At 46.0% G+C, this 27296-nt stretch overlaps 1 protein-coding gene across 12 annotated transcripts in view; it reads right to left on the bottom strand.

Annotated features, from left to right (window-relative positions):
* DLG1 (discs large MAGUK scaffold protein 1) overlaps window positions 1-27296 on the bottom strand; it is a 1320486-nt gene that overhangs the window by 1029228 nt on the left and 263962 nt on the right. The window contains exon 1 of one of the 12 annotated variants that reach the window (XM_085635294.1): window positions 8760-9340. The exons of the other annotated variants lie outside the window; for them this stretch is intronic. Coding sequence (XP_085491420.1) covers window positions 8760-8789 — 30 coding nt within the window. The 5' untranslated portion in view covers window positions 8790-9340. Of the gene's footprint in view, window positions 1-8759; window positions 9341-27296 lie in introns of those variants that run through there. 12 annotated transcript variants of the gene reach the window in all.

Here is a 27296-nt window from a genome sequence, read left to right as displayed (position 1 = left end):
CCCCGTGGCCGCGAAAGTTAGTTGAGAGCAGGTTTGGCAGGAGAGGAGGAGGCAGCAGGGGGAGGGAAGAGAGGAGGGGGCCTGCGCCCGTTTCCCTTGCGGGAGCGAGCAGGAACCATATGTTAATTACAAACACATGGTTTCAAAGCTCGCTCCCGCAAGGGAATCGCCAAACGTGCACACGTTGCATTCAAAGCAATGCAATGAGTAAACGTTTTTGCCTGAAAAACGGAATCTATTGCTAAAGGTCTTTTCCCTATGCAGCACATGTGCACTGCGTAGGCAAGACCAAAAAAGAAGCAATAAGACGGCACAGGAGTGTATCCCCTGGACCATGTGGGGTGTCCCTCACCAGGTGAGGACTGGATTAAAATTAAAAAAAAAAAAAATTCCCATGGCAGTACCACAGTGCTTAGTACACCCCTCCCGCCCACCCCCTAATAATGTCTGGTAGTTGGTATCAAGAAAGGGGTGGCAGGTACCCAACCTCTCCCAGCCCCACATTTCTTCTCCACTCATTGATCAGGAGGTTTTTATATAGAAACATTATAAGTTGGGCTTGTTTGACTTTTCTTTGCCCAGCAGTGCTACTTAAGGAAACGGAGGCGTACTTACCACTGAAAAATAAAGCAACTGCCTACAGTTTTGTAGAGTGTGGAGTGCATCACCTCCACGAGCCAGATACTCAAGTCTGGGAGCATGGCATGTCATGCTGGCGTTCCAATCAAGAGAGCTTGCAACCACTCACCACTGTCATCTACTCTTGGGTCTATGTGCTAAGGCATAAAGCTCCAAGAGGACGTCACAGAAAGCTGCTATTTTGGATTGGGAAGCGGCCAACTTTAAAAAGCAAGTCCACAGAGTTAATTTCTAGTGGCATATTGCTTGACTGAATTTTTGGTTAATAGCAACACAATTTTTGGAGAGGAACAGAAAAAAAGCTATTTGTTGAAACTGGTAGAATTTTCTGTTGTACATGAGAAGTATTGTCTTGTGAAGAATCATTACATTAGTGAACAGTGTTTGTTGAACTTTTGGTACTGAGCAGGAAACCCTATTTTTGGAAATTGATTCTGCCTGAAATCATAGCACAATATTTTGGCAACAGCATCAAATCAGAATGTTGTAGAGTATCCATGGTTGCTCCATAATCCAGAACAACTAGAAATGAAATGGAAGCAATGACTGTGCATTTCTGAGAATTTTCTGACAGCTTTTGGTTTTAAGTGATATAAACCACCATAGGTGGTAGCTCTCTTGTTCAATCCCCTAGGCCTTGCAGATCAAAGGGTTTTTGACAACCTGCCTGTGGTATGGGCACTTAATAACGAGAATGCGGATTGGAATGTTTACATGGAAGTAAAAGAAAGAATGTGGAGACAATACTCTGAGAAGATCTGTGTTTTATTAGAAAGGCACAATATCTTTAAACACAAACAAGGTAGAGATGAATCTATAGAAGGATTCAGTGCTGCTTTGTGTTTTATGGCGTCTACATGTGAATTTGAATATAACATTGAGATCTAGATAGAGACCAAATTGTGTTTAACTGCTTCTCTTAAAAACAAAAACACATAGGAATGTTTATTAACTTACAGACCCCCCTACTTTGTCAGAAGTTATCGATATTGAAAAGAGCAGAGAGATTAATTGCAGCTTTACAAGCTTTGTCATCTCAAGCAGGTCTATCTCTGCTGGGGTACAGTTTGGATGCCAATTCCGAGTGTGCATTTAATACTAGAAGCACCGACGGTAAGAAGGGTCAAAAAACGTGTTAAAGGTGTGGCTTTAGAAACCATATTGGGAACACCTGGTCCATTTCACCAGTCATGTTACATTAAGATACAAGTACACAGAAAATACATCTGACACAACACCTACCGTTCCTCACAAATAAGCAAAGAAAACTAAAATAAGTTCAAGGCCAAACTACATGTAATAATTTGGTGCTGCGTAATCTAACTCTTTGTTCAGCAACATTACAAGTAACAGTATTATCATCGGAATCTACATGCAAATTGTCACCCACAGGAGCAATTGAGGTATTTTGAACCACCAAAGATTAATTATGACTATTATTATTAATATTACCCCAATGCGAGAGGTCGTCAAATGATGAAGCATGCCTCGGTAAGTTGAGGGTGAGACAACCTCTCAAAAATGCTTTGATGACCCATAGCTTGGATAAGCCAAAAAAAACAATTATTTCATTTTGGCTTCAGTACCCTTAAGTGACTTTTTTCATGTTTTGCAGATTTGGGGGGGGGGGAATACACTTGTGGTTGAACCTCCCTTACTCTCACCGTTCGGATCGACTGAAGAGGTTGCAACCTGTCTCGTTGAGTGAGCCTGTGCCTTTGAAAGCAGTGGACGGCCAGCATTTTTGTGTCAGAAGAGTATCACTGATGTGACCCAATGAGCAATAATAGACCGTGTCAAAGCTTGTCCCTTTGTAGGTGCAGAGAAAGAGTTAAGTAATTGAGACGATTTGCGGAAAGCCTTCATTCTGAGTAAATAATATTTCAAACAGTGCTTAATGTCAAGTGAACACAAAACTTTTTCTGCCGTCGAGGACTGATTGGGAAAGAATGTAGGTAGTATTATTGGATCTTTGAGGTGATAAGCTGAAGGCACTTTAGGAATGAATGGAGGATTAGTGTGTAGGATTACTCTGTCGAGTAGAAACTGAAAATATAGTTCTTTTATTGTGATTGCCTGGATTTAGCTAATACGTATAGCTGACATGATTGCCAAGAGAAAGGCTACTTTCCAAGAAAGAAACTTCAGATCACATTTGTGAACAGGCTCAAAGGGAGGTCCCGTAAGCTGCGACAGAACAGTGTTTAGCTGTCAAACTACTGGAGGAGGAGGTTTAAAAGGCGGGTAAGACCTGAAAAGCTCTTGAACTCCTTCATAAGCCTATTGGACCACAAAGATGATTGCCCAGAATGTCGTCTGTACCTAAAAATGGAAACGAGGTGGACTTTTAGGGATGAATGCAAAAGGCCTGCCTTGGCTAGATGTAGAAGATAAGGCAATACCTGCTTGGGTGTGGAAGAAAAAGGATGATGTGAATGAGTAGTACACCATGCACAGAATTCCATCTATTTTGCCATGTAGCACTTGAGTGTGGAAGAGGCTCGGGCCTTCTGCAGTATTGCCCTGCATTCCTCAGATATGTTCAAATCTCCGAATTCAGCGTGGTGAGAAGCCAAGCCGATAAGTGAAGAGTATGAATTTTGTGGATGAACCACTTGGCCCTCGCTCATGTAGAGACGATCGTCAGTTGATGGAAAGAGAATGGGAGAACACTCCAATAGGCGATGCAGCTCTGTATACCAGAATTGTTTCGCCCACCTCTAGGCGTTGAGAATGATCCGACAGGGCCCTTGATTCATCATTTGCAGAACTTGAGGAATGAGAGGAAATGGGGGAAAGGCGTAGGCGAACATCCCTGCCCATGAGAAGTGAAAGGCATCTCCCCAAGAACCTGACGAAAACTGCTTGCGACAAAAGTGCACTTTTTGTTGAGGGACGTAGCAAACAAATCTAATGTTGGACAACCCCAAAACTGGAAGACCATTGTCAGTTGTTGAGCTCCCATTTGTAACACTGTTTGGTGACTCTGATGAAGGAGTCGTGCACTCCCGGGACGTGCTCCACTCACAAGGAGATGTCCTTGGCAAGAAGCCATTCCTATATGTGCTAAGCTTGAAGTAAAAGCACCCAAGATCTTGTGCCGTCTTGTTTGCAAAGGTAGAACATGCAGGTGGTGTTGCCCGTCCTGACGAGGATCGAAGAGCCTTGGATCCGAGGTAGGAAGGCTTTCAGGCCTGAGAAAAACAGCTTTGAGCTCTAGAAGATTTACGTGACATTCAGATTCCTGCTTGGATTATTTGCCATGAACCTGCAATTCCAGGAGGTGGGCTCCCCATCCTTACTTACATCAATGCATCAGAGGTCATCACCAGCTGTGGCGTCGTGTGAAAGGAGGAGAGACCTTTAGAAAGTTTCCTTGATCAGCTACCAGGACATCACAGCTTTCATCACTGCACAAATGGAAATTATGATGAACTATCCCCGAGACTGAGCCCACTGTGCATCCAGCTGGGGATCAACGGAATGTTAGAGGACATCATACCCAGCATGGACTTGTATGCTCTCACAGAAACTGACTTTTTTGCAGGAGCCCTGCCATACCAGGAAGGTGTAAAATCCTTTCATGAGTGCGAAAGACTTTGTCGATGTCTGTGTCGAGGCATACACCTAGAAAAGTTTGAGACTTGAAAGGGACGAGAGACAATATTTCCAGATTGAGGCAAAGCCCAAGAGACCGGAAGCGATTTCAACAGGCTTGCGTGGAGGTTTTGGCCACCTGAAAGATTGGAGATTTTATTAACCAATCGTCTAGGTAGGGGAACACCTCATGACCGGAACGTCGCAGGAAGGCTGCTACTGGGCCATGTACTTGGTGAAGATTCTAGGAGCATACTTTAAACCAAAGGGTATCACGTTGAATTGGTAAAGGCACCCTGCCTCTTTGAACCTGAGAAATGTGCTATGCTTGGGGTGTATGGGAATGTAGACATAAGCATCGAAGAGATCGGGGGAGGTTAGATAATCCCCCTTCTTCTATAAGGAGAAGGATCTCTTGTAGTGAGAGCATCCTGAAGACTGTTTTCTGATGAACTTGTTCAGTAACCTGAGGTCCATGACCTGCATCCATTTCCCGGTCTTCTTCTTGATACAGAAGGAGTGGGAGTAAATACCCTGATTGCACTGTTTGCGGGGTACTTCCTCTATGGCGTTCTTGAAAAGAAGTGATCATATTTCTTTTCTGAGATGGATAAGATGACGAAGAGGAGTTTTCTCTGGTGGAACATTTGGAGGGTGCCGAACAAATTCTAGTGTCCGACCATGCTGGAAGATATCTAAAACCCACCTGTCTGACCAGATGGATTTCCATTTTTTTAAGAATTTGGAGATAGTGGGGCCGAACTGAACTGGAGCTGTGAGGAGATGTCCGACCACATCTGTCGCTCATATCGCAGTAGTATGGCCATGTCAATGGAGGCTCAAATGGAGGTAGCCAGAGCAGAAAAGCTTTTCCCAATGATATCAAGATGGCGTCCTTCTTTATCCGGTAGACAGTACATGGAGATGATGGATTTTTAGCTCGCCGCTGTACTGCCTCCATAATGACCAAATCCAGTCTAGGATGTCCAATAAGACATGTGGGTGCTCGTTTTCAGGGGCCTTATACTTTTTGTCTAGCTTTGGTAAAACAGCTGGCATAGATGCTGGTGTTCTCATGAGCTTGAGGCCTTAATGCCACACAAAAAATCCACTATGGCAATTGCTCCAATGGTATGCTGAATGAGCAGTTTGAAATCATAAAGGAAACACTCAGCCTGCTTGGCTGGCACAGGTAGATCAAAGGCTTGAAGGCACGTTCTAATAGATCATGAAAACTACCAATATCTATGGGTGGTGAATCCATAGATGGTGGGGTAGGAGATGGCGGCATGGGGGCCATATAATCGTCCCATTCATCAAGAGCGTCCAGATCAGTATGGATCTCACCATCCTCCATCTGCTGGTGATCCGAATCCTGGGTGTCCTCCGTGATGAGAAGTGGAGACAATACCTTTTCTCTTATGGACTTCGGAGTGCTTTGGTCAGCAAGGTTAGCAATAGGAGCCTCGTGAGGGGGGAGAGGCCGTTGAGCAGTATTAGCGTCAGGAAAGCGCCTATAATAGTCATCTATCATGTGTCGTGAGTCTGATACTAAAGAAACAGGAACATTAACAGAGGGTTCCCAGAGGTGATGGTGTTCTTTCTCTTGTTCGTCATAGGGATAATGATCCTGGGAGGAGTCAAGTTGTTGCACGGAGGAAGGATCTCTATCCCATATGAAAAATCACCTGAAAGGTAAGCGGATGGATTGTTGTACTAGTCATCCTCATCATCCGAGTCTTGACATTTGACACTTAACTGTGATGGGGCTATAAGCAGTGCCAAATAAGCCCTCATCCTCAGACTCTTGTAAGTCCAGGAGACGAGCTGGATGTAAAGGGGATATGTTATTAGAAGTGATAGATCTGCTTTAGTGGGTGCAGCAAGCTGGATTTTCCCACTGTCAACTGGCCCATCAGCTGCTAGACGACAGTGCCGTTGACGATATAACTGTTTGCAACATTGACAACGCGGCGTGGGCGACCTTCGTCGGCAGGGCAGCCATAGACCATGACGGACCGATGGTTGACGGTGAAATCTTCGTGAACTGTAATGACAGTGTCAGCTGTGTGCCTGACGACACTGCTGCCATAGTCTTGACCATCGTCGTGGAGGCTGTCGCTGAAGAGGTGGTCAATGGTGTAGAAATGTCAGTTTTCTTTGTAGACGGTGGAATCTTCGGCAATTAAGCAGTCGACAGGCGAGGTGAATAGTCCTTCAAAGGAGTCTGAAGAGCAGAAGCCAGCTCTGAACCAGAACTAGTAGGCTCAGCATGGAATTTTTTTTTTTTTTTTTAAACTAAGGTTTTTCCTTTTCTTGCGACTTGAATCTTTTAGAGTCCCTATGGTGAGAAGAGGAACCATCTTCCTTTCTTCTGGAGGAAGAATGAGCTTTCGCCTCAGGTTTAGATACGGATTCGGAGGCAGCCTTCTTCTGGAGCAGATGAAAAGTCTATCCTCCCTATCCTTGAGGGTTTTGGCTGAAAATGCGTGGCAATATTTGCATTCCCTGGGTTTATGGTCAGGGTAGAGGAAATACAGACACTCTTTGCGGGGATCTTCTGAGAAAAGTCTACATTTCCTACAGGTCCTGCAGGGCCCAAACAGCCTTCTTTTAGGCTATCATTTTGCTTGAAAAAACAGGCAAAGACACAGTTGAAGAGTACCTTAGAGGTTGCAGAATAGCTAAAAGGTGGAGGTCAAAAGTTGAATGAAGAAAATACTGTCGCTGAGCAGAGCTCAGAGAGACTCCCTATCACATGACATGTGGTAAGAAATCTGAGGTACGGTGGCTCTGCAGGGGAAGGATACTCTAGGGTCTCTGCTCTAATTGGTTGAACTTTGGATCCCTTAAAATGATGTTGAAAGGATAATAAAACTGTTGTTTTTGCCTATGAAGGTCTATGCTAATGTTTCAGTACTGCTATTTTTACATAACTGTGAGACTCCCACCATGACAGGAAAGATTTAAGTATGTGAATCTATAAAAAGATACAATACTGGAGAATCAACGTTGCTAAAATACTGAACTTTTTCCGGTATAATTTAGCATGCAATACTTAAGAACTCAAATCCCAGTAGTGTTCAAATATCTAGTTTTCATTACATTCTTTAATACGTAAATCGCAGAAAAAAAAGTAACTCCCATTATAACTAAATTTCATTTAGCCTTGTGAAAATATGCTCCTTAGTTTGGGGGCTGAAGGGGATTGAGGGCCGCAGTTCCATACTGACCAAATGCTCAGTCAGAGTCAAGAGACAACAGAGCGAGAAATAGTGAAACAAAAATACATAAAGTAAAAAGAATAAAGAAAAAAATTAATTTTTGATAAAGAGAAATTCATAAAAGCCAGAAACTAGAATCCATGTGTAGTCAGGAATTCTGAATGATTGTCACTTGTATTAGAGAGGGGCTTTTCACTACCAGGGGTCCTGCATCGTACAACAACAGGCATTCTAGAATTTTCTTTTGTTTGATGTAACCTTGTGTTGAGGCAGGCCATCATTCACCGGATAGCCCCGTTAAATCAATGGCCTCCATTTATTTTGAGATACTGTATTTTTAAACGGAGGTCAGATTATATTCGTGAAACAATCTGTCTGGGTTACCCAGTTTACAATCAAAATTAACACATGGGAAATCCATCCACGTATCTTTACCTCAAGCCACATAGTGCCCAAGTTAACTCAGAATTATAAGAGACTCGTCATTCAGATGAAAGGCAGTCGAAACATTAACATTCAAAACTTTCTAACCATTAAGGTAAACTTAAAAGAAAAACAAAGCAATATTGTGGACAACAGCTTGAAATAGGATATGATTCATGTTCATGAGTTGGATGCAATAATAATCTTCCTACTGACAATTCAAGCATTTTGGTCCAGAAACTGCTTTCTAGAAGCTATTTCGGAAGCTGTTAAACTCACAGCTTCTATCTGCTCATTTAAAAACACTTAAGAATAAAGTCTCTCATGAAGAGCTTGGGCGTATTATGATTTTCAAATTGTAAAAGAACGTGATTCCCACAGACCTAGCGACAAAAGAGCGATGTGAATAAATGACGACAAATTTATTGAACTATAACTACTGTGACGACACACCACCCACGCTCCACCATGCTCCATTCCTCCAGTGACCCATGCATTGTGCACATCCCGTTTCATCAAAACATATGCTCTACGAATGGCCCAGCATTCTAGTTTACTTGCATTTTTTATGTTTTGCCTTAATAGTTAAAAGCATGGTATTCTGTGCAAATGATTTAGATTGCAACCACTATCAAATATCGACTTGGCTCTTTCAACCCTGCCAAAATTAGATGCTGGTAACATGATATTTTAAAGCAGCAATGTGCGAGGCACTGACCTCAACCACGGACTTGTAACCACAAAGCAGAGAGAACCAGCTTTGAAGCAGAGAGATCCGGTTATGCACATGTAATAACCGTGATGTGCCAAACTACCCCCCCCCCACACACACACAAATAGATCACTATTGCAACTAACTGTCGGTGCACGACTTACCTTTGTCGTTACGATGCACAAGCAGTCCATTGCTCTGGCATAGCAGCGACTTGCAGGCACATCAGAGTAGTTGTCGGTACATTGGAGACACCTTCAGCAAACGATAAACTGAGCAAAAATGAGAAGGTTGGTCATCGGAGGCAGCCAGAGGGCTTGGCAAGTTCCCGCTCTGACCTAAAGGCAGAAACCCAATTTGATAATCTAAGCACCAGCTCCGAAGATGTAAACACCCCAAATCTGGCTTCTAAGCCGCTTTATTTTCTAATTATCGCTGTTTAAAAAGCTAAACCGGGAAGATGACCGTTCAGTCCACGCCGGTTCACAACTGCTGCCTGGGAGGTGGGTTCCCTAATCTACCCCCTGTAAGGATTACTTGGAACATGAGGGTTGCTGAGTGGCTTTTGATGAAATGTTGAGCAGGATGTGTGCTGCCGCGGAGGGTCCCAGGAGGCGGTTCTCTCTCATCTCAGCAGAAACTGAGCAGCTCTTCAAACAGGAAAGGCAGCAAACTCCACCTGCACGCGAATAAGACTCGGCTCATGCCTGCTCAGCTACTGCAGCCTGTTCAGCTACTGCAGCCTGTAAAACAACCGACTTCCGAGAGCAGAAACGAATGGAATCTTCCATGTGGAATTTTAGAGCGGGGGAGACTGAAAATCCGAGCACAGGGAAGGTGAAAATAAGCTTTAAGCAGGAGGGACCCATTAACAAAATTCACCTTCGAAGCTTCACGTGTAATCGGGTCGGTGAACGGTTAGTTATTCCAGCACAGAAAAAACGATCCAGTAATCAACTGAACCAACATACATTTTTTGTGTCAGATAAATGTTAATTGTAGATTCTGCTGACTACCTAAAATATTGTTCTAAAAATATTTTCAACTTTTCAGAACCATATCCAAGTTTTATAACCCAGCGCTAACCTTATACCGTGGGTCTCCTCACCTAAACCACGCATAACACTATGCTTTTATTACTATTCATAAGCAATTTGATACTTTGATTTTTTTTCATTTTGGATTTCTACATTCAAGACTGGACTTGTACTAGTAAGACTAGTCTTACACACATTATTGAATTAGGCGTGGGACAACAGAAGACCTGTTGTATACTTGAAAAGCGCAGTACATATTTCATATATGAAACAATGGCTTTTGAAGATTATAAACGAATAAGTGTCCATTTCATGCAAGTAAACATGCTGAGAAAGCGGATGGGAATTGGTTATTGTTTTGCTGTTTACTTGTGTGGTGCTATACTGTATGGTTTTGCAGTGTTGGGTTATAATCTTTTGTTATTATGTTGTTATTATGTTGTGGGGTTGTACAATATTGGTATTTTGTAGTGCGCTTTTTATTGTGCTGTTCGGTTGTGCTTCTTATTGTTTTGCCAAGTTGTGTTGTGGTGTATGTGCTGTGATGTAATGTAATTTCACGCAGTGATATGTAAGATTAAATTTGCTTTCTCTTTCACTATTTTGTGTCATTCAATTTTGTATATTTTGCGTGGTCTTGGTATTGTGTTTGTTATGTTTCACTGTTTTGAATTGTGCTGTGTTGTTGTGGTGGTATTTGTGTTAGAGACATGCAATGGTCTACTATTTCCCTGTGCCGTTGTGCTGTGTTATAGTTGTGTTAAGGTGTTGCTCACCTGTATTATTTGTCATTAACTTAAGGTGAAAATGTTGCGCTTTATTCATATTTCATTGTGTCATATTCATGCTACTTGGATTTGGTGCTGATGTTGCTGCTGTTTGGGTATGTGTGTTTAATGCACTACTTCCATATTCGCTACAGATTAAGACAGATCTATATATATGGTTTATTCCATGCTTTTATGTGGTGTCTAGTGTTATGAACATAGGAATTTAAACGGAATCGGGGTACAGGAGTTAATTTAACAACTACGTGAATAAGTCTCAGGCTGGGTTTCCTCTCTAAAAAAATTGTAATGAGCAACCTGTGATTAAATAAGCAGTGTTTTGTCGCATCAGTTAAGGTATGGATATAATCGCAAAGCTGAACTTTGCACTGTAGTATTAAATGTGTGAATGTGTGTATATTACTACATTTGATCTGGTTAACATTGGTTTTAGGGTCACATTTATTTTCACTTTCGTGGTATAGGGAAAAACAGTGTTAGAAACGGAGTTATGTTTCGGTCTCAAACACTGAAATTTGCCAGTTGTTCGCTATTAATGAAAACAACATACCATCTGCTATGCTCAAAACAGCAATCTGCACCAGAGAAGTTCTAGTTAACTCAGACTTTCCATAAGAAAGGCAATTTTGTTTTCTTAATAACTTTGGTGTAGTTAGACTCACCTACACAAAACTGTCCAACAAAAGTGAATCCACTTTGGCTCCTTCATGGAACGTTATGCGCTGATCCTTTAAGAGAGGGGCAAGAAAAAAAGAGAAGAAAAAAAAGTGGTGCCCGGGGGGAGAGGGCATGGGCGGATTGTCAGAAAATACAATAATTTCTCTTAATTATTGCCGTAGGAAAGTTTACTCTTCGATCCAGAAAAATGCAGCTGCACAGAATGACGCAAATAGTTCAAGCTTTACTCCGAAAGAGTGCTATTCGTTATTTGGTTTAAATCTGATTAGTAATTTGAAAAATTAGCGCTTAAAAAAGGTGCTCGGGAAGCATGAAGGGGTTAACCAAAAGTAAAAGTTAAGATATCTAGACTGTTGGTGTCCAGGATTGGCCTGATTAATCAATTTACAGGAGATTGTTCATGTTGCAGTCAGCTAACTAGAATTGACCAATGTCGTGGCAGCCATTACCATGGCAAGGGACACGGTCCCTGCAACCTAACAATGATTTTTTTGTTTTAAAAAAATATATAAAAGGGACAGAATTAATGTGTTGTTGACCCTCTTGATGTGCTGCTATGTTCGTCTTGCTTCTTATATTCTATGAGGCTGCATTTAATATGACTGTCATCTAAATGCTGATGTACAACCAATCGGCTATCACGTGCAGTATAATTTGTATCACGTCATGGCAGTCCGTTTTCTAGGTACCACTCTGCCTATGTAAATGAAGCATGCCTTCTTGTTTCTATGTTTTATCAACTTAGTAAAAACCAATAAACAGATTTAAACAAAAAGAAAAGGGGCAGGATGAACGCACTCTGAACACCCGAGGCATGATAGGTTGACCACAGCATGCTCAATAGGTTGTCGCAGACGCTCAAAAATTCAGACTGTCGCCATTGAAATTCATTGCAGTGAAAGGCTGTTTTTGAGAATCACAAAACAAAAAAAAAAAAAGAGTACACATATGAAGGGTGATAGCAGATTTTAGTAACCATGTAAATCATTTGTTAGTGGTACAATATTAGTTTTTAGGAATTGCGGTGTGTTCTAAAGTGATTTTACCCTGTAAAAAAATGCCAAGCTTCTGCTGGGATTTCATGAACCATGTTTGAGAGATAATAGTTTTCTTTCACGATTCTCTTATGGAGGTCATAGAAGGAACACCAGAACAAAAATGAGAATACAATTTCTAAGTTGACACGATCTTCCTCAGCCATGTGAGAACGAAGTATGATATGCTGGATGAAACATGCACATTCAACAGCATTAACAACCTGTCAGTTGATTTCACAGTGTGCTATTGCCGCTTTCCCATAGTGTTCTATTGTGTTCTAATTAAAAGCTAGAGCACTAATATTCGGTATTTATCACAAACTGTGGCATACCCAAACACCATCTTGAATGAATCAGCTGTACAACAAACTATTTCCTTTAGAAATTAAACAAGCATTTGCAATGCAATAAGTCTTGCATTTGCGAAAGTTTGAGCTATTTTATTGTAAATGACATTGCCTTTTATTTATGTTTTGGTTTTTGAAACATAAATAAAAGCCATTGTCATTTACAATGCCAATAGGTCAAACTCGCGTAAATGCGAGACCTATTGCATTGCAAATGCTTGTTGTTACCGAAAAGCTCTTTCTACAGCGCATACTGGCTCTTATAACGTTACTCACAAAAACAAACAAGTATAGGTAAAGCACAAGATGGCTTTGTGTTACCAAAAGCACAATGCTCCAGCACTGAAATTATAATCAACATAGTGGCAGAACTTAAATCCCAATGGCAGGAGTTAGGAGGCCTCACAAGGAACATTTTAACCTGTAATAATGTGCTAGAATCTGTTGGAGGAATATGGTTAAAGACCAGTGTGCACACTGATGAGAGGCATGCAAGTCTAGGACAGTGTCTCCTATGAATGAGCAGTGCGGACCCAGAGTAACAGTCTCTTAATCATGCAGTTTTGCCATCTGCACTAGTCCTGTTATCATCGGCACTAGTCCTGTCGTCCTCGGCACCAGTCTCGTCGTCCTCGGCACCAGTCTCGTCGTCCTCGGCACCAGTCTCGTCGTCCTCGGCACCAGTCTCGTCGTCCTCGGCACCAGTCTCGTCGTCCTCGGCACCAGTCTCGTCGTCCTCGGCACCAGTCTCGTCGTCCTCGGCACCAGTCTCGTCGTCCTCGGCACCAGTCTCGTCGTCCTCGGCACCAGTCTCGTCGTCCTCGGCACCAGTCTCGTCGTCCTCGGCACCAGTCTCGTCGTCCTCGGCACCAGTCTCGTCGTCCTCGGCACCAGTCTCGTCGTCCTCGGCACCAGTCTCGTCGTCCTCGGCACCAGTCTCGTCGTCCTCGGCACCAGTCTCGTCGTCCTCGGCACCAGTCTCGTCGTCCTCGGCACCAGTCTCGTCGTCCTCGGCACCAGTCTCGTCGTCCTCGGCACCAGTCTCGTCGTCCTCGGCACCAGTCTCGTCGTCCTCGGCACCAGTCTCGTCGTCCTCGGCACCAGTCTCGTCGTCCTCGGCACCAGTCTCGTCGTCCTCGGCACCAGTCTCGTCGTCCTCGGCACCAGTCTCGTCGTCCTCGGCACCAGTCTCGTCGTCCTCGGCACCAGTCTCGTCGTCCTCGGCACCAGTCTCGTCGTCCTCGGCACCAGTCTCGTCGTCCTCGGCACCAGTCTCGTCGTCCTCGGCACCAGTCTCGTCGTCCTCGGCACCAGTCTCGTCGTCCTCGGCACCAGTCTCGTCGTCCTCGGCACCAGTCTCGTCGTCCTCGGCACCAGTCTCGTCGTCCTCGGCACCAGTCTCGTCGTCCTCGGCACCAGTCTCGTCGTCCTCGGCACCAGTCTCGTCGTCCTCGGCACCAGTCTCGTCGTCCTCGGCACCAGTCTCGTCGTCCTCGGCACCAGTCTCGTCGTCCTCGGCACCAGTCTCGTCGTCCTCGGCACCAGTCTCGTCGTCCTCGGCACCAGTCTCGTCGTCCTCGGCACCAGTCTCGTCGTCCTCGGCACCAGTCTCGTCGTCCTCGGCACCAGTCTCGTCGTCCTCGGCACCAGTCTCGTCGTCCTCGGCACCAGTCTCGTCGTCCTCGGCACCAGTCTCGTCGTCCTCGGCACCAGTCTCGTCGTCCTCGGCACCAGTCTCGTCGTCCTCGGCACCAGTCTCGTCGTCCTCGGCACCAGTCTCGTCGTCCTCGGCACCAGTCTCGTCGTCCTCGGCACCAGTCTCGTCGTCCTCGGCACCAGTCTCGTCGTCCTCGGCACCAGTCTCGTCGTCCTCGGCACCAGTCTCGTCGTCCTCGGCACCAGTCTCGTCGTCCTCGGCACCAGTCTCGTCGTCCTCGGCACCAGTCTCGTCGTCCTCGGCACCAGTCTCGTCGTCCTCGGCACCAGTCTCGTCGTCCTCGGCACCAGTCTCGTCGTCCTCGGCACCAGTCTCGTCGTCCTCGGCACCAGTCTCGTCGTCCTCGGCACCAGTCTCGTCGTCCTCGGCACCAGTCTCGTCGTCCTCGGCACCAGTCTCGTCGTCCTCGGCACCAGTCTCGTCGTCCTCGGCACCAGTCTCGTCGTCCTCGGCACCAGTCTCGTCGTCCTCGGCACCAGTCTCGTCGTCCTCGGCACCAGTCTCGTCGTCCTCGGCACCAGTCTCGTCGTCCTCGGCACCAGTCTCGTCGTCCTCGGCACCAGTCTCGTCGTCCTCGGCACCAGTCTCGTCGTCCTCGGCACCAGTCTCGTCGTCCTCGGCACCAGTCTCGTCGTCCTCGGCACCAGTCTCGTCGTCCTCGGCACCAGTCTCGTCGTCCTCGGCACCAGTCTCGTCGTCCTCGGCACCAGTCTCGTCGTCCTCGGCACCAGTCTCGTCGTCCTCGGCACCAGTCTCGTCGTCCTCGGCACCAGTCTCGTCGTCCTCGGCACCAGTCTCGTCGTCCTCGGCACCAGTCTCGTCGTCCTCGGCACCAGTCTCGTCGTCCTCGGCACCAGTCTCGTCGTCCTCGGCACCAGTCTCGTCGTCCTCGGCACCAGTCTCGTCGTCCTCGGCACCAGTCTCGTCGTCCTCGGCACCAGTCTCGTCGTCCTCGGCACCAGTCTCGTCGTCCTCGGCACCAGTCTCGTCGTCCTCGGCACCAGTCTCGTCGTCCTCGGCACCAGTCTCGTCGTCCTCGGCACCAGTCTCGTCGTCCTCGGCACCAGTCTCGTCGTCCTCGGCACCAGTCTCGTCGTCCTCGGCACCAGTCTCGTCGTCCTCGGCACCAGTCTCGTCGTCCTCGGCACCAGTCTCGTCGTCCTCGGCACCAGTCTCGTCGTCCTCGGCACCAGTCTCGTCGTCCTCGGCACCAGTCTCGTCGTCCTCGGCACCAGTCTCGTCGTCCTCGGCACCAGTCTCGTCGTCCTCGGCACCAGTCTCGTCGTCCTCGGCACCAGTCTCGTCGTCCTCGGCACCAGTCTCGTCGTCCTCGGCACCAGTCTCGTCGTCCTCGGCACCAGTCTCGTCGTCCTCGGCACCAGTCTCGTCGTCCTCGGCACCAGTCTCGTCGTCCTCGGCACCAGTCTCGTCGTCCTCGGCACCAGTCTCGTCGTCCTCGGCACCAGTCTCGTCGTCCTCGGCACCAGTCTCGTCGTCCTCGGCACCAGTCTCGTCGTCCTCGGCACCAGTCTCGTCGTCCTCGGCACCAGTCTCGTCGTCCTCGGCACCAGTCTCGTCGTCCTCGGCACCAGTCTCGTCGTCCTCGGCACCAGTCTCGTCGTCCTCGGCACCAGTCTCGTCGTCCTCGGCACCAGTCTCGTCGTCCTCGGCACCAGTCTCGTCGTCCTCGGCACCAGTCTCGTCGTCCTCGGCACCAGTCTCGTCGTCCTCGGCACCAGTCTCGTCGTCCTCGGCACCAGTCTCGTCGTCCTCGGCACCAGTCTCGTCGTCCTCGGCACCAGTCTCGTCGTCCTCGGCACCAGTCTCGTCGTCCTCGGCACCAGTCTCGTCGTCCTCGGCACCAGTCTCGTCGTCCTCGGCACCAGTCTCGTCGTCCTCGGCACCAGTCTCGTCGTCCTCGGCACCAGTCTCGTCGTCCTCGGCACCAGTCTCGTCGTCCTCGGCACCAGTCTCGTCGTCCTCGGCACCAGTCTCGTCGTCCTCGGCACCAGTCTCGTCGTCCTCGGCACCAGTCTCGTCGTCCTCGGCACCAGTCTCGTCGTCCTCGGCACCAGTCTCGTCGTCCTCGGCACCAGTCTCGTCGTCCTCGGCACCAGTCTCGTCGTCCTCGGCACCAGTCTCGTCGTCCTCGGCACCAGTCTCGTCGTCCTCGGCACCAGTCTCGTCGTCCTCGGCACCAGTCTCGTCGTCCTCGGCACCAGTCTCGTCGTCCTCGGCACCAGTCTCGTCGTCCTCGGCACCAGTCTCGTCGTCCTCGGCACCAGTCTCGTCGTCCTCGGCACCAGTCTCGTCGTCCTCGGCACCAGTCTCGTCGTCCTCGGCACCAGTCTCGTCGTCCTCGGCACCAGTCTCGTCGTCCTCGGCACCAGTCTCGTCGTCCTCGGCACCAGTCTCGTCGTCCTCGGCACCAGTCTCGTCGCCCTCTCGTCATCGGCACTAGTCTCGTCTTCATCGGCACTAGTCTCGCTGTTATCATCAGGGCTATTTTCGTTGTTGTCATTAGTGCCGTCATCCGCACTACTCTCATTGTTATCAGGGCTATTCTGACTGTTCTCGTTAGCACTAGTCCCACTGTTATCATCAGAGCTATAGTCATTGTTATGATCAGTGCTATTCTCATTGTTGTCATGGGCACTAGTCCCATTGTTATCATCAGAGCTATAGTCATTGTTATGATCAGAGCTATTTTCATTGTTATAATCACCACTAGTCCCGTTGTTATCAGTGCTATTCTCATTGTTGTCATGGGCACTAGACCCATTGGTATCATCAGCGCTATTTTCATTGTTGGCATAGGCACTAGTCCCATTGTTATCAGTGCTATTCTCATTATTGGCATCGGCACTAGTCCCATTGTTATCCGTGCAATTCTCATTGTTGGCATCGGCACTAGTCCCATTGGCATCATCAGCGCTATTCTCATTGTTGTCATGGGCACTAGTCCCATGTTTATCAGTGCTATTCTCATTGTTGTCATCGGCACTAGTCCCATTGGTATCATCAGTGCTATTCTCATTGTTGTCATGGGCACTAGTCCCATGGTTATCAGTGCTATTCTCATTGTTGGGATCGGCACTAGTCCCATTGGCATCATCAGCGCTATTCTCCTTGTTGGCATCGGCACTAGTCCCATGGTTATCAGTGCTATTCTCATTGTTCTCGTTAGCACTAGTCCCGATGTTATCATCAGAGCTATAGTCATTATCATCAGTGCTATTCTCATTGTTGTACTGGGCACTAGTCCCATGATTATCAGCGCTATTCTCATTGTTGGCATGGGCACTAGTCCCATTGGTATCATCACACTATTCTCATTGTTGTCATGGGCACTAGTCCCATTGTTATCAGCGCTATTCTCATTGTTGTCATGGGCACTAGTCCCATTGGTATCATCAGCGCTATTCTCATTGTTGTCATGGGCACTAGTCCCATTGGTATCATCAGCGCTATTCTCATTGTCATGGGCACTAGTCCCATGGTTATCAGTGCTATTCTCATAGTCATGGGCACTAGTCCCATGGTTGTCAGTGCTATTCTCATTGTTATCATGGGCACTAGTTCCATTGTTATCAGTGCTATTCTTATTGTCATGGGCACTAGTTCCATGGTTATTAGTGCTATTCTCATTGTTGTCATGGGCACTAGTCACATTGGTATCAACAGCGCTATTCTCATTGTTGGCATCGGCACTAGTCCCACTGGTATCATCAGTGCTATTCTCTCTGTTGGCATCAGCACTAGTCCCATTGGTATCATCAGCGCTATTCTCATTGTTGTCCTGGGCACTAGTCCCATTGGTATCATCAGCGCTATTCTCATTGTTGACATCGGCACTAGTCCCATTGGTATCATCAGCACTATTCTCATTGTTGTCATGGGCTCTAGTCCCATTGCTATCAACAGAGCTATTCTCATTGTTGGCATCGGCACTAGTCCCATTGGTATCATCAGTACTATTCTCATTGTTGTCATGGGCACTAGTCCCATTGCTGTGATCAAGGTTACTCTCATTCACTTAGAACAGGTCTTGAAAACACTGAAATGTGGTGCCTGTTGTGGTTGCTGTTGTCTTCCTGCAGATTTTGAAAAGCCCTTGCTGTTGACTTTACTTAAAGAGCAGATCTGCCTTCCGAGGAATCGGAAACAGTCTGGGTATCTGCTACAGGCGATTCTGGAAAGTGCTGACCAAAGCAACCTCCATGGCTGACAATGTATATGCTACGAATGTTGTCTGCTGCGAAGCTTAACGATTTCACCGTCTGCCAACCACTTAAAATTAGGTAGACTTTGTTTGATAAACATCGCTTTTCTGGGAGGTGTGTAAGTGGTGCCGAACAAAACACGGCTTCTTTCATTTAGTTGCTTCCCTGAGAAATGGATCCAAAAAAAAACACAGAAAAAAACGAACAAGCCCGGGAGTGGTGCGCTCGAGCCACTGCGAGCCATGTGGATTCAATTATCGCGCCCGTGTCTGGGCACGATAACGGAAACCACATGACGGCCAGTGCGCGTAATAGACACCAATAGGCCATGGGCGGAGCAATGCGCCCGCCTTTGGCCTATTGGTTAGTCTTTGTGAAAAACACACACGCAAAGGCCAATTGCGGTAGCCAAAAGGAAAAGCACACGTACGAGCGTGTGCGATTCCAGGCTCCATTTTGAAACCCCGGACAAAAGGACTCTCGCTGCGCGAGCAGTGCTACGCACTGCATCGCTAGGCACGAGCCCTAAAAATTAGATGGCTCATTTTGTCATACGACTTATAGTTAGTGCTTTAGAAAACTAAAATTAGGACACATTTTGTATAAATTCTAAAATATCTTCCTCAATGTCAGAACAAATGTCTGGTATGCTTGGAGAAACATTTACTTCCAACAAGAGACTAACATACTGTGTTTACGTTAAGTGTGTGCAGAGCTGAAGCCATCTTGATGGAATCAAAACTGTAGAACTGAAAGCTTTTCCTATAAATCATATTACAGTAAATGAAGAAATGAGGGGATTTATTGTGTAACAAATGATGGCGAGTGGTCTAGAAAGCTAAACTCAGGACACATTTTCTTTGAATTCTCAAATAAATTCCTCATCCATGTGAGTAAAACATCCTGACATCCAGAAGTGAAACATGTACTTCTAACACCATCAGCAGTCTGTCAGTTAACTCCTGTATGATCAACTTCACCATTACCACATAGTTCTAAACAGCTAGACCTCTAAAATTCTGTTTTCAAGACAAATAGAAGGCCCTCCTGAATGCCATTTTGTTGGAACAGAGGAGCAGGCTGAAGTAAATAAACATTGAGGTGTTCATTTCAGGTACACAATCAGTGGGTTAAAATGTCAGAGTTGTTTAGTAACTTGAAGGATAAAGCATTTTAGAGGCACTAAAAACTGTCAATAAAAGAAGACCTTGCAGTAATTACAGCACCCCCTTTCCGCAAATTTGATTCCTCCCCATACTAATCTTCAGTCATTTAACAGTTCCTTCATTTTAAGATACTAATATTATGGAACACAAATTTAATGCACTGCAGGTTTTTTTCAAATCATCTTTATTGATTTTATGCATGCAACATAACTCCGGTCACAATGTAAGGAACATCAAGTCATTCATTTTTCACATTTTCATCCATAATCGATCAAAATGATGTGTAGACCACCAGCTGATAGCGCGGCGGCAGAGTGCAACAACAGTTAAGGAATGACCTCCGACAAGGAGTCATACAATCATCTCCAGTGGACAAAAGTTCTAGTGGGGATACACTTTGTCCAGCACGATTCTCTCAAATGGAGAGACACACCCCTTTCCAATCTTAACCACTCACACATTACCCGTGAACACCGCGGGTTGGCTACCAGTAATAGGTTTAGGCACTGAGTCAATTTAGAAAATGATAAAAAAAAACCTCAAGAAATTCAATGAAAAAGCAAAGGTTAAGGTGAAGTTATAATTAGGGTAGGTGCTAAGACATTAACTTCAGTAAAAAAAAGCGTTCTAGGAATTCACTGGAAAAAAAACCAAACAAAAGTTAAAAGGAAGTTCTAATTAAGTGTTGAAATGAGAACATAACTAATGTGGAAAAAAAAACATACAAACCACTGAAATAGCTAGTTATAGTTTATGTAATTAACTATACCTGACTCCCTCATCAAGCACTGCTTATGATTTCAATGAAATATATATATATATATATATATATATATATATATATATATATATATATATATATATATATATATATATATATATATATATATATATATATATATATATATATATATATATATATATATATATGCCGGCCACAGTTCAAAGATTGCTGCGCACTCCAACCAGTATTTTTAGTTATTCAAATTTTTATTCGTTTGCAAACACGACAAAGTTACTGACAAACGCGTTTCAGCCTCCTGGCCTTCGTCAATGTCAGTGATTCCCCGCTCACACCCCCTATATAAACAAATCATTTCATTGGCTAGCAGGGTTTCCAATCAAAGCAAAAGAATATGCAAAAATGAAAAAGTAAAAATAGAAAACGGTCCTGCAGAGACTAAATACCGCTATGAGGAAGTGTCCGCCATTTTGACATTGTGTTCTCTACCATTGAACAGAATGACAGTCTCACATTAAATACCACGTTTTCACAAGATAATCTAACGAAAAGTAATACATTAATTCCTCAAATGGAATTTAGTCACAATATAGATATAAATCTAATAAGTATATTGGGGCATACTATTTCTAATGATCAGCAAGGGATGAATTGAGACAGGCTAAAGCTATATTGTGACTAAATTCCATTTGAGGAATTAATTTATTGCTTTTCGTTAGATTATCTTGTGAAAACGTGGTATTTAATGTGAGACTGTCATTCTGTTCAAAGGTAGAGAACACAATGTCAAAATGGCGGACACTTCCTCATAGCGGTATTTAGTCTCTGCAGGACCGTTTTCTATTTTTACTTTTTCATTTTTGCATATTCTTTTGCTTTGATTGGAAACCCTGCTAGCCAATGAAATGATTTGTTTATATAGGGGGTGTGAGCGGGGAATCACTGACATTGACGAAGGCCAGGAGGCTGAAACGCATTTGTCAGTAACTTTGTCGTGTTTGCAAACGAATAAAAATTTGAATAACTAAAAATACTGGTTGGAGTGCGCAGCAATCTTTGAACTGTGGCTGGCGTGAATTCGCGAGTTTTCGTCCTCGCGGCTGGGGCACCCGCTGTGTTGAGAGCAGGGAGTTGACGGGAGAACGTGGTGAAAAACAATTTATTTTCCTGCTCCGCCACCGCTACGGAACACGCAACCAATGGATTTGGGGAAACTGTAGAAGCAGCCTCACTTGGAAGCGCTAACGGAGACCAAGGAGACTCGCCGAGGGTTGTAGGAGTTGGAGACTGGTGAGAGCGGCTCTGGAGCACCGACACCCCCGGTGAGTGCAAGCAGCGAGACGCGCCGCGGTGCGAGAGACACACAGACGGGTTGCAACGGCTGGGTGGAAATCGCTACGGGGTGTCTATCAATGCCCTTGGCATAAATTGAGTGTAATTGCGGTGGCAACAGCGTATAACCGGAGTCACAATTTGCAACTGCAAATTGGTACTTATTAATGCAAACACGATCATGTTCAGCGACGCTGAACGGCTAGAAGCGGCAGAGACAGTCTTTAAAGGCACAGCGCAAAGTTCGAGAACTGAAGGAGAGCGGCAATCGGAACAAACACCGAGTAATTTGAGAGGTTGGTTCACAAAATTGGAAAGAGCATACGAGAAAGAGATAAGGAAGTGGTGGGAGGCCACTTCCTTGCAACGATACTTGGATGTTGACAGGATCCCTAGAGGGTTGAGGATTTATACAGTCCCCTCTTACGAAAATCCTGACCCCAATCTCCTGAAGGAATGGGCGGACTATACTAGAGCATCAGCCAAAGGGATGGTGGAAATCCTGGTGAGATACGCCAAAAGCGATAGGGCGAAACTGCTGGATGAAATCAAGGAGATAGAAGGGAACATAGTGAAAGATACGGACAAAGAACTTACTGAAACCCTGAGAGCTCGCATGAAGACCCGGCTGGTGGCGTATGAGAACGACATAAAGAGACGCAAACAGACTAAGTTTGCACGTGATCAACAAGATTACGAGAGTGGTAGAGTACTCACTTTTGCGAAGAAATACGACGCTCCAAGGAGAGCTTTAAGAGAGGCGAGGGGCGAAGCAACGGCCACGCCGAGAGACACATCAGAGTCGGAAGCGGATCTCTCCGAATCGGAGATACCCAGGAATTCTGGGGGAGCAACTGCCAATACGGACCAGCATTTTCCCGAGGAATATCACCTTATCAAGGAAGCATGGCGCAAATTCCCTCAGAAGAGCCGTCCACCAGAACAAAGCGGCGGAAAACAAGGCGAGGAGGGCAGGTCGGCAAATCAAAATTACGAACCCCGGGTTACAAGGAGCAGACGGGGCGGCAAGAGAAAGTGAATAACCTTTCCATTATCAACCTCTCAGAAAGAACTTTAACACAAATAGAGAAAACTGTATTACAAAAGGGGTTGACCTTCTGCCCAACGACCCAATGGGATTACACGACAACACGCATTGACTTGTACCAATACATCCGCAAGCTCAAGCTACGCAAGATTTTCGCAATGCACCCTGGCCCTAAGAAGAAACAACAAGGAACGGAAGGATCGACCTTGGGAAACTTGGTAGGCAGCGATCTGGAAATTTTGACAACGATCCGTGATCTGCACGAATTCGAGCTAGTGGAAGGTGATGTGGGCACTCATAGTAACACTCAGCTGCTAGTAGAGACTGGGATTGAACAGAGCAGCGGGAAAAGTGAGTTCAAGCCACGATCTAAATTTATCCCGCAGACTCCACACGATGCGATTGACTGCTTCCATGAGGCGGTAATCAAGGACCTTGACAAATTCAGAGTGGCCACTATTACTCCCGGGGGGAGAAGAAAATATAATCTCACAAGAAAACAATGGGAAGCTGTGAAATCCCTAAGAGACGACCCCAGATTGGTGATCAAACAATCAGATAAAGGAGGGAATGTCGTGCTAATGACCAAAGAGCTGTACAAACAGGAGGCCCTTCGCTTACTTGGCGATGCACAAAGCTATAAACTCATTAAGAGAGAAGACTATAACAAAAGTATACAGGCCTTCCATGACCTTCTGGAAGATTGGAGCAGTAAAGGAATTCTAGAGGTCAACGAATTTCAATATATGAGGGTCGAATGTCCAGTTCTACCCACTTTTTACCACCTTCCAAAGGTCCACAAGGACATCAAAGTACCGCCAGGACGCCCAATAGTGTCCTCGCTGGGAAGTCTCCTTGAGAAGGCTTCCATTTACGTGGACTCTTTCCTATTTCCAATGGTAAAGGACCTCAGTTTGTTTATCCTGGACTCAACCGACTTCATTCGTCAGATCCAGAACATCACTTGGGACAATGAACTTTTGCTGATCACATTAGACATTACCAGTCTATATACCAGTATTAGACACTCGCAAGGATTGGCAGCTCTTGAGTTTTTCTTAAAGACCAGACCCCTGAAGCTTCAGGACCACAACAAAATGCTATTAGAGATAGCATCTTTTTGTCTACACAACAACATTTTTTTGTTTGCGGGGGAGCTGTACCTGCAGATACAGGGCACCGCGATGGGCACGTGCTTCGCCCCCAGCTACGCGAATCTCTTCGTGGGCTGGTGGGAGAAGCACGTGGCCTGGGCGGGCAGAAATGAAACCTGGCTAGACAAGATAGCTCTATGGACAAGGTACATCGACGACCTCTTCATAGTATGGAGAGGTACGCGTACAGAGGCAGAAGATTATGTAAGATCTCTCAATGAGAACGAGCTGAACTTACAGTTCACGAGTAACATCAGTGAAAGGGAGGTAGCATTTTTAGATCTCCTAGTCTTTGTGGCAGACAACAAGTTATGTACCAAACTATATCGCAAGCCCACAGCAGGGAATACTGTTTTGCACTCTTGGAGTCAACATCCCCGTAATCTAATTAACAGCATACCGTACGGGGAGCTCCTAAGACTCAAGAGAAATTGCTCCCGACCTGACGACTTCCTAGAAGCTGCCACTGAGTCTCTAGACAGATTTAGAGATAGGGGCTATACCAACAAGGTTCTGCAGGAAGCGACAGTCAAGGCAAGCGGGAGAAGCAGGCTAGAATTGCTAGCTCAAAAACAAATAGACAAGAAGGGAACGGAAGAAGAGCAAGGTAAAGTTAGGCTAATCATGACCTACTCATTTGAAGTGCAAAAACTAAGGAATCTCATTCAGAGAAACTGGAATATTCTGCAGACGGATGGGGTCCTTGGGAAATTGATCCCTTCGGGTCCCGATATCACCTATAGGAAGAGTTCTTCCCTAAAAGATATCCTGGTGCGCAGCCACTTTGAGGACAAACCCCGGGTCAAACCATTGACTACGGGCTTTTTTCCATGCATGAATTGCAAGGCCTGCAAGAATTGCAAAAAGGTTAAAGACTACTCTATACCTGGAAAGAAAGATAGGAGGCCCATTGATAAATTGCTGAACTGCAACTCCGACTTCGTGGTATACTGTTTAACCTGCCCTTGCAGGTTGCAGTATATCGGAAGTACGATACACCCAGCAAAGAAACGGGTATTAGAACATAAACGAGCTATAACCAACAGGGATAGAACATACCCGGTGGCGAGGCACTTTTCCAGCATGCACGAAGCTAGGAGTGACAAACTAACATACTTTTGCCTAGACCAGATTCAGCCGGCTGAAAGAGGGGGAGACAGAGTCAAAACACTAAGACAGCTGGAGGCCAAACTCATAGTGGAACTGCGTACCAGGATCCCGGGGGGGCTAAACCAGGAGGAGGAACTGTGGTCATTCATCGGATAAATAAAAACATTGGTAGAAACAATGCGCTGTGCCTTTGGAGCTTAACGAATGGGGAAAAGTGTCAAACATGAACAAGTACCGAAAACAGAATAGACAGCAGAAATTAGAGTTTGCTCATACAGAGCCTTATCTTGATTTGATTGAATCCCGACAATCTAACCACATTGTCCACACGCCCACCCTATTTAGGGGTTAATAAATCTAATAAGTATATTGGGGCATACTATTTCTAATGATCAGCAAGGGATGAATTGAGACAGGCTAAAGCTATATTGTGACTAAATTCCATTTGAGGAATTAATTTATTGCTTTTCGTTAGATTATCTTGTGAAAACGTGGTATTTAATGTGAGACTGTCATTCTGTTCAATGGTAGAGAACACAATGTCAAAATGGCGGACACTTCCTCATAGCGGTATTTAGTCTCTGCAGGACCGTTTTCTATTTTTACTTTTTCATTTTTGCATATTCTTTTGCTTTGATTGGAAACCCTGCTAGCCAATGAAATGATTTGTTTATATAGGGGGTGTGAGCGGGGAATCACTGACATTGACGAAGGCCAGGAGGCTGAAACGCGTTTGTCAGTAACTTTGTCGTGTTTGCAAACGAATAAAAATTTGAATAACTAAAAATACTGGTTGGAGTGCGCAGCAATCTTTGAACTGTGGCTGGCGTGAATTCGCGAGTTTTCGTCCTCGCGGCTGGGGCACCCGCTGTGTTGAGAGCAGGGAGTTGACGGGAGAACGTGGTGAAAAAAAAAAAATATGAAACGCGTCTGGCTTATGATTCAAGATGCCTGTATTCTGTCGAGGTGCTAGTTGGCAGGGTGTCGACAATTAAAGAAATTGACCTTACAAGCCTCCTGTGGACTCCCTCCTTTGGTGCTACCTGGTTTGTTGGAATAAATTACGGCTTTGCACGGCCGCGGAGTGAGGCCCACTGCTGCAAATGGCGGGTCCGCTTGTGACTCCAATCTGGATCTGAATCTTGCGGGAGGAAGCGATGTTCGGCAGCAGTTCAGGGCTGCAGCTCACATCATGGTCAAGTCGACGCCTACAAAGCAGGGCTGGCACCACTACAGAACAGTGCACCAAACCCACATGGGTACTATCTGAGCGTGAATTTGTAGGAATGAAAGCGCACCCACTGGGGAATAATTCAATAGCGGACTACAGTAACCATGAGGCTGTGTTGACAGCCACGCCCACTGAGGCAGGTAACTGAAATATAAATGTGCGCGATGAACGCGACTTGCATTCTTACTGCATTGCCACTGAAGAAAGGATAACAATTCCTGAAACGCGTCTGGCTTATGATTCAAGATGCCTGTATTCTGTCGAGGTGCTAGTTGGCAGGGTGTCGACAATTAAAGAAATTGACCTTACAAGCCTCCTGTGGACTCCCTCCTTTGGTGCTACCTGGTTTGTTGGAATAAATTACGGCTTTGCACGGCCGCAGAGTGAGGCCCACTGCTGCAAATGGCGGGTCCCCTTGTGACTCCAATCTGGATCTGAATCTTGCGGGAGGAAGCGATGTTCGGCAGCAGTTCAGGGCTGCAGCTCACATCATGGTCAAGTCGACGCCTACAAAGCAGGGCTGGCACCACTACAGAACAGTGCACCAAACCCACATGGGTACTATCTGAGCGTGAATTTGTAGGAATGAAAGCGCACCCACTGGGGAATAATTCAATAGCGGACTACAGTAACCATGAGGCTGTGTTGACAGCCACGCCCACTGAGGCAGGTAACTGAAATATAAATGTGCGCGATGAACGCGACTTGCATTCTTACTGCATTGCCACTGAAGAAAGGATAACAATTCCTGAAACGCGTCTGGCTTATGATTCAAGATGCCTGTATTCTGTCGAGGTGCTAGTTGGCAGGGTGTCGACAATTAAAGAAATTGACCTTACAAGCCTCCTGTGGACTCCCTCCTTTGGTGCTACCTGGTTTGTTGGAATAAATTACGGCTTTGCACGGCCGCGGAGTGAGGCCCACTGCTGCAAATGGCGGGTCCGCTTGTGACTCCAATCTGGATCTGAATCTTGCGGGAGGAAGCGATGTTCGGCAGCAGTTCAGGGCTGCAGCTCACATCATGGTCAAGTCGACGCCTACAAAGCAGGGCTGGCACCACTACAGAACAGTGCACCAAACCCACATGGGTA

The sequence above is a fragment of the Triturus cristatus genome, chromosome 11, assembly GCF_964204655.1.
Source record: "Triturus cristatus chromosome 11, aTriCri1.1, whole genome shotgun sequence".
In the NCBI taxonomy this organism is placed as follows: Eukaryota; Metazoa; Chordata; class Amphibia; order Caudata; family Salamandridae; genus Triturus; species Triturus cristatus.
Note: the sequence above shows the minus strand (reverse complement) of the source record. Positions and strands in the feature narration are given on the sequence as shown.